At 34.5% G+C, this 11,233-nt stretch overlaps 1 protein-coding gene across 2 annotated transcripts in view; it reads left to right on the forward strand.

Annotated features, from left to right (window-relative positions):
• SESN3 (sestrin 3) overlaps positions 1-10,809 on the forward strand; it is a 67,299-nt gene extending 56,490 nt beyond the window's left edge. The window contains exons 9-10 of one of the 2 annotated variants that reach the window (XM_032295725.1): positions 834-978; positions 3,014-10,809. In XM_032295725.1, the coding sequence (XP_032151616.1) occupies positions 834-978; positions 3,014-3,100 (232 nt within the window). In that variant the 3' untranslated portion in view covers positions 3,101-10,809. The remainder of the gene's footprint in view (positions 1-833; positions 979-3,013) is intronic. The other variant, XM_032295726.1, reaches the window with a different exon arrangement.
• The last annotated feature ends 424 nt before the right edge of the window (positions 10,810-11,233 follow it).

Genomic DNA, 11,233 nt, shown 5'->3' on the forward strand with positions numbered 1-11,233 from the left:
TTCTTTCTCCAGCATAATCAGCTTTATTCTCTTTATTGGATCTTTCCTTTTAGCATAGAAACACACTTTTAATTTCTCCCATCTTTAAAGAAAATCTCAGTTTCACCTTTCATTTCCCTCTGGCCTATCGCCTCATTTTTCTGTTTTCATGCAAAGCAATTCTCTGACAAAATTGTGTATCTTTATTGTCACCGTTTTTTCATCTCCCATTCTCTCTTGAATCTGTTCACAGTATCAGGCTTTTGTCCCTATCAACCAACAAAACTGCTCTCACCAAGGTTGCCAGTGACCTCCATATAGCTACTTCCAGTGGTCAGTTCCCAATTATCTTACTTGAATATTTGGCAGCATGGGACTCGGTGATTACACCCTCTTCCCTGAAACACTTGACTCCTACCTCAAGGCCTTAACACTTGCTTCTTTACCACCATCTGGTTATTTGTTCAATATCAACCTTTCAGAGAAGCCTTCCTGCTCACCCTATTTAAAAATAACAACCCCTCTCCTCCCAGACCAAGTTCCATTTCCTCTCCGTGGCAGATCTGACTGCCATGGAGTCAGATTATCACCATCTGACTACAGTGTGTTTATCTTTTTAATTGTTTTTCCTTTTTTCATCAACAAAATTTAAGCTCCATGAGACCAAGAATTTTTGTCTATTTTGTTCACTAATATATCACTATTGCCTGGAAGGGTGCATGGCACATAATGGGCACTCAGTCAATTAGTTAATGAGCTTTTAGTATTTAATTACTAAACAATAAATGTCTATGACTTTAGAAATTAAATATTTTGATTTTGTCATTATAAAGCTATTGTTATATTGCTCATAGGTATGATGACTATGATTATGGAGAAGTTAATCAATTACTTGAAAGAAGCTTGAAGGTTTACATTAAGACAGTGACCTGCTATCCTGAGAGAACTACAAAGCGCATGTATGATAGTTACTGGCGGCAGTTCAAACACTCAGAAAAAGTAAGTGTTTCAGTGTTAAGCAGTATACTATAGACAGTTCTTCAGATAGGAAGTCATGGTTATAAAAAATGACACATGAAAGTATTAACAAATTATTGCCATTGACGTGGAAGTGGCATCATCTTTCCCTATCTGGGTTTTTGTTTTGTTTTTTGAGACAGAGTCTCGCTCTGTCACCCAGGCCGGAGTGCAGTGGTGCAATCTTGGCTCACTGCAACCTCTGCCTCCCGGGTTCATGCAATTCTCCTGCCTCAGCCTCCCAAGTAGCTGGGATTACAGGCGCTTGCCACCACACTCAGCTAATTTTTTGTATTTTTAGTAGAGACAGGGTTTCACCGTGTTGGCCAAGCTGGCCTTGAACTCCTTACCTCTGGTGAGCCGCCCGCCTCAGCCTCCCAAAGTGCTGCGATTAGAGGTGTGAGCCATCGTGCCTGGCCACTATCTGGGTTTTTAAAATGTTCTCTAAATTCAGGTTTATTGAATAATAACCCAATTGGTTATTGAATAATAACCCAATTTTGGTTATATGCTTTGTTCAACATAGTGTATAAAGTAAAAGTTTAGCATAAGCCTTTGAAATACTAGATCTAAGTATTGATATCTTCAAAGTACATTTGAAAACTGTGTACAGTTCTAACTATTAATAAAAATCAGACCTACTGAAATTTTGTATCTGGTGTAATTATATATTATATTCTATTTAGAGATTCTTTAACCACTAGAGTTAACCTATTAAGAAAATGGTTTCAACTGGTGTAGTAGCTCATGCTTATAATCCCAGCACTTTGGGAGGGCGAGGAGGGTGGATCACTTGAAGTCAGGAGTTCGAGACCAGCTTGGCCAGCATATAATAAAACCCCATTTCTATTAAAAAAAAAAAAAAAAAAAAAAAGCCAGGCGTGGTTGTGCATGCATGTAGTGCCAGCTACTTGGGAAGCTGAGGCCAGGAGAATCACTTAAACCTGGGAGGCAGAGTTTGCAGTGAGCTGAGATCACTCCACTGCACTCCAGCCTGGGCAACAGAGCAAGGCCTTTGAGCCAAATATACTATTACATAAAAATATTTATTTGAAAGAAATATATAGGAAACATTAAAACCTAATAAATGTTAAAGATCTTTATCAACATCATAGTATAAAAGCTGGCCTTATGTCCTAGGTCTTTTAACCTTTAAGTTAAAGAATCTCCTTTATACCACAGTTTCAAAGCTTGAGAGTAAGAAAATTTTTTAAGGAAACATTCACTAATAAACTGCATGATCTTATCAGAGAATGTTATGGCCTCAGTACCTAACAGATTTTTTGAAGTCTTAGAGCCAATCACATCAGGTAAATACCCATTTTATATCTAGCATTTCTCCCTGATGGGTCTTTATCCCCTATTTATATTTTTGCTCTAGATTTTCTTCCTTTGCTACATTGTATCTAGAAATTCTCTTTACTCATCGGGAGAATATATCCAACCATATATCCAACTGGTAGAAATATATCAAAATAATATAATATTAAAATATTTTTTATAGTAAATTTTGAAAACTTATGGAGACTCATTTTAACTTACTGACTGAGATGTGATTCCAAAAGAAATGTCCTAGGGAAGCTATGTATGTCTAACAAGTATCAAACACTAATTAGAAACTTTAAGCATCAGATTTTCAATTTAGTATCTTTCAAGTAAATACTAGGAAAATTGTTTAAAGCTTTTTCAGGATAAGCATAAACTGTAAAAAAAAAAAAAAAAATGAATGGCCGATTTTTAGTTTATAATCCAAAAGATTGACTTTACAAAAATAAAAGTTTAATAATCAGAATTTTTTTAGATTTTATGGGTTGTTTTTACTGCTTACAGAGCCATTTTTTACAGACACAGGTTTGAGTGTTGCATCACGAACATGGATAAATATACCTAGGCGTGTGTTTGTATATTGCTTATATACACATAAAAAAACCTTTATGAATGTCTAATGTATGAGAAAAGCCTAAAGTTTTTTAGGTATTTATAATGGTTACTAAACTGATAACATTTTCGCTTCTAGGTTCATGTCAATCTACTTTTAATGGAAGCACGAATGCAAGCTGAACTTCTTTATGCTCTTCGTGCCATAACTCGGCATTTGACCTGAAGTATCACCCAAGGAAAACGTCATACATGTGTAAAGACCTTTCACATAACATAAACATCAGAAGCTATTTGTGATATAGCATCAAAAATTATTCAGTTATCTAGTGTCAAAGTTTAGCCGTTTGTTTTTCGTTTTTGTTTTTTGCGGCTGTAATGTGCAATGATGTGTTTTATTTTCCTTGATGCTTAACATTACTAACAATTGCAAAAATAATACTGAGGAGCACTACTTTGCATTGTTTATAGTTGGAGTTTTGGATACTGATCATAAATCAAAAATCTGGCTTATTAATGCTTAACTTCAGCGCTTTTGGGTTGTGTGTATGTGTATTTTTTTTCTCCCTCCAACCCTGCCCTTTTTTTTAACAATAAGGACAAGCGCTTACAATCCGCTCAAGCAATTGTTTTACAGATATTGGAATTCAGCAAAGAATGACCTCTCTGGCCATTCTAAAATTTAATGTTGTGTCCTAAATCTGGTGGAGGAAAAGCATGCGCTGTTGAACCAAGCTGCTCACTGGACACCTATTTGTGTCCCCAGGAGATTATTTGTCAGGCACTGTTTTTTTTGTTTGTTCATTTGTTGTTGTTTTACTGCTATTGGTGATAACATGAAATGTGATACAGCCATTGTCCATAATTTAATGTGAAATTAATCATGATGAATTCTATAGCATGCTACTGAAATGCCAAATTCAGCTATTTTTTTTCTCTTCTAAAACAGAAGTTTCAGTTTTCCTATCAGATGTATATATTAAAAATGGAATTATACACAATCCTATCACTGACAGTAATCCTCACAGTCATCTTAAATAATCAGTGCTCACAGTGCTGCTTATAGTTCATTTAGTTGGCACATATAAACCTGTACCCACACAAGACTGACCAAAAATTTTCTTTGCACATTTTTCCCTTCTCATAGTTTTTTTCTATATTTTGTTAAGCAAAGGAAGGTTAATATGCCTATTTTTTTCCTGTTAGGCTTTTAGAAATTATTTTCCATGATTTTTCTTATAATAGGTTAGACAGTTTATTATTCAAAGGTAAAAATTGTGTTTCTATGCATTAATGTGATTGAACAAAAAAACAGAGTGCAATATGTTCAAAAAATACTCAACTAAACTTTCCCCGTCATGTCACTGCAAAAGTGTCCTTTTAAACAGAGCCATAAAGAAATTTTTTCAAATTTCTTTATTGCACAGGCTGTTTTCAGTTTTACCTTACTGGGATTGAACCATGTTCCTTTCATAATGCCAAAGCATTCCCTTCCCTTCCCCATAAAAATTTCCTTGGACAATTGGTTAAAAAAAGATATCAAGTCATAGGGGAGGAATAAGCGGCCAAAAAGTCACATTTTTGCATTGGTTTACGTTGCTTGATTAGACTATCTTCAGACAGCACAACATTATGTGTTTATAGCTTTAATTTGTATTATGTCAACGAACCAGTGAAGTGCCTAAAGAGATGCTTACAACTATCCAGTAGGACACAACTGCACTGCTTTTTAAATACTTTTTGGTTAGTTAAGGGTGACTTGAATTGTACACATAACACATACATGCTAATTTTTGAAAACATATCCATTTTTTTTTTCATAGTAAATAATATAGGTAAAATGTTCTGTTAGAGTTCCCTAAAAGATTTCATTTTAGACTTGTGATACAGGATTTAACTTTTCTTTTGAGAAAGAATTGTGAACTAGTATTTCATTAAATCATTTTCCTCTTCCATTTATCATCCTCTTCTGGTACAATATATTGGGTTGCTTTCTTTTAGATTTTGTTCTAGATAGGAAAACAAAGATGACTGTAAACTTATTAACATAAGGTAGTTCTGCATTTTTGGATTCCAGGATCCTGTCTGAAATCTTCCATGTGAGGAAAAAAATCGCTAATATTTTTAAAGACAGGGTGATTTATTTAAAGAGATTATTCAGAGAACTTGTGCCATCTCTCTTCTGTTTCATTACATATGCCATATGTTTTATTCAATACCATAATATGTAGATCTGTAATACAAAGAAAATAGGAGAACGGCAAAACACAAACGGCAACGTAAACGTCCATTTGACTTCCCTAACTTTACAACTTTCCAGTTGAGGATGTCTTTTATTCTTGAATTTGTTTTTTTACTATGTGCTTTCAGTTAATAGCCCTACATTTTTGTGCAGGTGAACTGTATAACAGGATAAAAAATGACTTGTATGTATTGAAAAGAAGGAGAAATTCTCACAGAACATCGTATGAGCTTTAGACCAAAAGGGGAAACAAGGTTTAAGTAACTAAAATGGCCACTTAGTTTTTGTTTATTTTTTTTCCCTGGAAATGTAAATTGTTGGAGTTTAGGCTATGAAAATATTAGTGCCTTTAATAGCTCTCTTTCCTTGCAAAGTTTCTTTTTAGCTCAGCATTGATCTAGCTCATCAATAGTCAGGAAAATAAGTTGACTTGGAACTATAAACAAAAACAAAAAACTATATTTATGAACCTCAGTAAACCAGCCTAGAAGAATTGACTTCTGAAGGTGCTAAAGCACCTACTAATACGCAGCATGCACAGCATTTCAGGTTGTGAATACCATTTTACAACGAGTTTGCTGTTAACTCTCTTTATCCAATGCAAACTTGAAATCTGATGCGGTTTTCCAGGGTGGTATTTTTTCAGAGTATTGAATTTACTATGTAGTAATTTATAGTATAGCTTTTTATATTAAAATGTGCTATTTTTAAAAAGAGATATCTGGTTCAATTGGTATAATGATGTGATTATGCAATATGCTAATCTCCACCTTGCGCTCACATTGTGCCAAACTTAAATGTGCGAGTGTACGTGAGAAAAGCACATGTGAATGTGAATTCTTTAATTCTTTGCTTATTATGTTAAAATTAGTCTAATAGTCCACTGATGTGTATGCTTGAATAATGTCTATTTACTTGGGAATTTCAAGATTTCCAGCTTCAATGATAATTTCTAGATCATGTTAAGAAATACTGAAATACTCTCCCATCTGAAAATAATCTGTTATTTGACCCACCTGACTATGGGAGTAGCCAGGCAAGGTGCCTCATTGGCATCTTCAGATGAGGCTTCTTCAGGTGGATGTGTGACCATAAGGGGAAAAGAGGCTTTTGAGACAGCTTATTACCTCCTTCACCTTTATGAACTAAGTACGTTGTCTCAGTCCCAGGACAAATTTGTCCAATTTGGGGTATTTTTTAAATAAAAGATGGCCAACATGGAATCTGGGGCATGGCCTTGGCCTTTAATTATGGTTTTAAGCCCAAATAATGGCAGAGGAACACAGGGCTGTTTTTACAACAGAAAACTCAATATAAGTTTTATATAAGAATCCTATAAAATTTGAACCAGAGCTCCTATTTGTTATAATTTCTCCTAAAGATTTTAAATGTGTCTGAAAGCTAATTATTCCAGAGCTTTTTCCTTTTCCCCCTTATAAAGTTTTTTTCCAAAATCTTAGATTTCTATGCCACAGCAAAATAAAATGATCAATAAAGATCTGTACTTAAAATAGTTCACCATTTTTAGTGAAGGGAGGGTGTATGCCTATATGATGGTAAGATTCTTTTCAACTCTAAGGACAATTCATCATGGAAAAAATAAATTTTAGTGCATGTTATAAAAATGATTTGCACTGTGTTAGCAAAATAAACTGTTTTAGGTTATATTTTAAAGACAATTCTAAATCATTTCTCTGGAAAGCAAGACCTTAAATTCTTCTCTTTAATAGGACTGCTTTTATGCAAAGAGATGGTCTTACATGGAGTAAAGAATATATAACAATAATGCTATGTAAATACTATATGACCTTTGCTTAGTCATACAGTTCAACAGCAAACTGAAAGACATGGATCCTCTGTTCAGATTGAGTTTTAAGTTACCTAATTTATGTAATCAGAACCTATTCTAGGTGGCCGTCAACGTAAACTGTGTTTCCCTATTATATCCCTCTGGAGACTGAGAATCAAATTAAATAATCTTTCTTCAAAGCAGTACTGTAACATGAATGTATTTATCTCAGTCAACAGAACTTCCATGCCCACTGTATGTGGAGCTTAATTCAATGCTAATTTGGCTTAGTTAACAGACCTAGAATATGCCCAGGTGAGATCTAGAACAAAAAGAGCTGGGGTGAAATGAATAATAGCGGTAGAGATATATGTCAAGGCAGAGCCCTATGAGGAAGGAAAAGTTTTCAAAAAATACAAGGAACATAGTGCTAAGAGTGTGGCTGCCCTCAGCATCATACACCTAGTCTAGAGAAAATATTTCCCACGTGGGTGCTCCTACCTGCATTCAGTCCACCCCTTCCTGCCTGCTTCTTCTTCCTCCAAGTGCCTCAACCTCTACATGCTCGCTCCCCTCCCCTTCCCTCAGCCCATGTTGGTCTGAACAGCTTTCACAATCCAAACCAAACATCACCAGCCACCTGCTGATAGTCACCAGCATTTACTTTTCTGAGTTCCTTTTTCTCCATTCATTGAAACTATGGATTCACCCCAACTCTTTCTAAATCCCTCAACCATCCAGCTATATTTTGGCTAACCTTTGCCCTAGACATCCTGCCAGATGTTATGCAGTATCAAGTGTAAATTGTGTCACCCTATTCTGTTCTACCCCTTTCCGAGCTGCCAAAATATCTTGCGCTCCTCTACCTCATCCCTAAAGAGCCTATAAATTCAGAGTATCCAACCTTTTCATGGATTCACTCACTGTTGTTCAGTAATACAACTTCCATATTTTAAATAAATCATAAAACATTTTTGCCTTTATCAAAGTAGGAATCTTTATATTTATACATGATACAGAAATTGAACTATTTCTATTATGCAGAATTAAGCATTTAGCAGGATTTTAAAGTAACTGATTTGCCATCCTAACTTGGATTTTTATTAGGTTACGAATACTGTTATTAGTCCAAGCCATTTGAATGTAAAGTCAAAATTCTCCAGCAATCCAGAATGACTTGTAACCCTTCAGTGGAATGGGAAATTTCTGGCATACAAATAGGGTGGTGTTACAGACATTTGTTTTATTGGTGGTGTTTGGGCCTTGAAACACATTTCTAATAGAAGGACATAAGGCAAAGGGTGTTTAGATGGTCCCATGGGATCACAGAAGCTCATTTGATTTATAATATAGATAAAATACCACAAGACTGGGTCCATAAGGGTTTGACTAGGCTTTTGTGAGTTAGACTAACCCTCTAACCACTGTTCCTATCTTGTTCTTACGGGAGGAAAAAAATGTTCTATGGGATGAAAAGAAAATTCATTGAGTTTGTAGTCTTTATTCTCCTAGCTACACATCAGGTATATCCAGAAGGAAGAGGAAATGCAAAGAGGAAGAAGATGTAATAGTTCTTCCTCTCCAGCTAGGTGCACTTGAGGTTGTTCATAGATGTAAAATTATATCAGGTTTCTAACATGGGACACTACAGATGGTTGTCTCACCTGATGAACCATCCCGTTTGAAAGTATAGATTATTATTATTTCTTGTGATATTTGGATGTTCTCCATCTCATTCATGAACAACTCAACCTGATAGTAGTATCCAATAAATGCCTATAAGGGCTCAGGATGAATTGATGTCCTAGTTAAGATATGAGACTTAATAATGGAGACTGGATGAGGTGGTTTGTATTAAATCATATGCCATGAAGTGTTCATTTTAGCTTTAACCTAAATATGACTGTACCACCATGAAGTACAGAATGAAAAAATATATATTTATATATGTATATGGGGGGAAACAGAATGAATATCTGATTCTTTTGAATGCTTGTGGAAATCTTTGAAATAGTGCAGGGCATACCACAAAATAGCCTTTAGAAGAAATACCCAATTTTACAGTTTATAGGACATCAAACATTAGTAAGTCTAAATACGAATAGAATTTTTGTTATGTAAATTTTGCTAAAACAGTATTTTCTTGTACCCCTCAAGTTAACCTCTTAAAAAAAATGAATGTATAACTTCTACTGAAAAAATATCAGAGAATCTCTCTGGTCTATAGTGTTAAAATATTGTTCACAAATCCTGATTAGTTAAGTCCATACATTATGAAACAGAATAAAACTTAATATACATCTTTCTTAAATTAATATCGTTGCACATTTTCAACTGGCTCCCCAAGTCTAATAAGGAAGGATCAAAAGATAGAAAAAAAGAAATCTAGTAGTTGGGTGGCCAAGAAGTTTCCTTTGTAATGTTGAGAGATTTCTGCTTTCTGAATTTCGCTGGTTCTCTAAGGTAAAAGAGTTAAATGGTACCCTTGTTCACCAAGGAAAGTGATCCAAACTATATATCTAGTGCAGATATTTCCTTTGCATTATTTAGTCTTCTCTAGAGAGAAAATACAGTTTCCCCTTCCTCTTTCTCTTCACATTTACTCTTTTCAACCCAAAATAAGAGATATAGAAAGCAAACCACAGCCAGTTTGGCATCTTCTCAGTGCTGCTAGTGTAGGCACATATACATGCAGTCTGAGCAAGGTAATAAAGAAACCCGTCAGGTCAACTTGGAACATGGCCTTGCTACTTGGATTAGCTCCTTTAAGCCTGAAAATAACTTTCCTGGTCATGGAAGAACTGGATGTATCTTTTAACTTATGAAATAGCAGTTGAACTTGAAAACTCTTTTTAAAAAAAAAAAAAATCCTGGTTTTGCAGGACAGCTACATAATGAATGTATATATTAAGACTTGGTAGCTGAATTGCACATGAAATCAGATTGCCAACTTCTTGACTTTCAACGTTAGACATTTATCCTTAAGTTGTGAGCGATATATGTAGCATGCTGTGAAACGTCTATTATAGTTCTTTAATTCATCAGTATTAATACAGAATTATCTTCTGCGTTCCTTGGTACTTTTTATTCAATGTAATCAGAAGCTGTGATGTTTTTGCCTTTGTAGTCCTGTGCTTTGTTACTGTAATTTTTTTTTTTTTTTTTTACGAAGCACGTGACTGGACTAATGTAAGGCAGATGACGTGATCTTTAAGACTGCTCTGTATATCAGTCTCTTACTCTATAAGGTTTTAAATTAGAATAAGCTTTTATCAAATAGATAATTGATGCAATTTAGGATTCACACAAGTTTCAATGTCAAATGGCAGTCTTATAGTTTCTATTCTGAAAATAGCAAACTTAATAAACAGCCACTTTAAACTTGTTCTGGCAAACCAGATCCTACTGTAGTTATAGTCTATCTAGGTAGTTAACCATAAAAGCCTTTTCAACTCTTAATGCCCTCCACATGAGTCAGCAGTTAAGAAGGTTGTAGAACCCAAGAAAGTTTTTCGTATGTATTACTAGGTTTTGTTTTTCTTATGTTGCTGATTTTACAATTCTGACTAAAGCTGATCTAAATGGATCAGTTTATCTGTAATATTCTAGTGCTTTAATGCCTCTTTTTTTTTTTTTTTTTTTTGGAGGGATGGGTAATATTATTTGGACAGATGCAGAAGGAACTGTTAGTGAGTCAAGACAAACGCATTTGAAATAAAGGAACTGTGTATTAACATGTTAACAATTCATAACTGCACTTTTTATGACATTTTAAAAATCTATTTATAGGTACAGAACAATGGGTTTTGTTAAACTGTATCACATTTATACTTGCAGAAATTTATTTCATTGTTATTAGTAGGAATTTTATTGGTTCAATAAAATTGGCAAAACTGAACACCAATCATTTGCCTACTTTATTTATATTCGAGTAGCATCTCGCTTGGTTTATTTCTGCTTGATTACTGAGACATGCATTCCTAAAGATACCAGAATTATAGGAGTCATTATTTTTACTGTATTTTTCCTGACCCATAGTTTCCTAGTGATATTTCTTATCATTCAATATTCCATTGGTGAAATATTGCGATAGAGTAAGGTGTGCAAAATGTATAGTTATTCTTATGTTTTAAAATATCAATTGTGATCTCAGCAAGAGGCAAATTAACTTAATTATTATCTCTTGTTAACCAAAGCAATAATTAGAATGAGGAAAGAGGCACTGAACATAGGGTCGGGGCCTGGATTCCAAAACCTATTTTCTTCATATTCTACTGGCTTTGCAACCTTGAAAGTAAATTAATCTCTATGATCTTTGATTTCTGCAC

Source organism: Sapajus apella, unplaced genomic scaffold, assembly GCF_009761245.1.
Source record: "Sapajus apella isolate SASKATOON/1434 unplaced genomic scaffold, GSC_monkey_1.0 scaffold34, whole genome shotgun sequence".
In the NCBI taxonomy this organism is placed as follows: domain Eukaryota; kingdom Metazoa; phylum Chordata; class Mammalia; order Primates; family Cebidae; genus Sapajus; species Sapajus apella.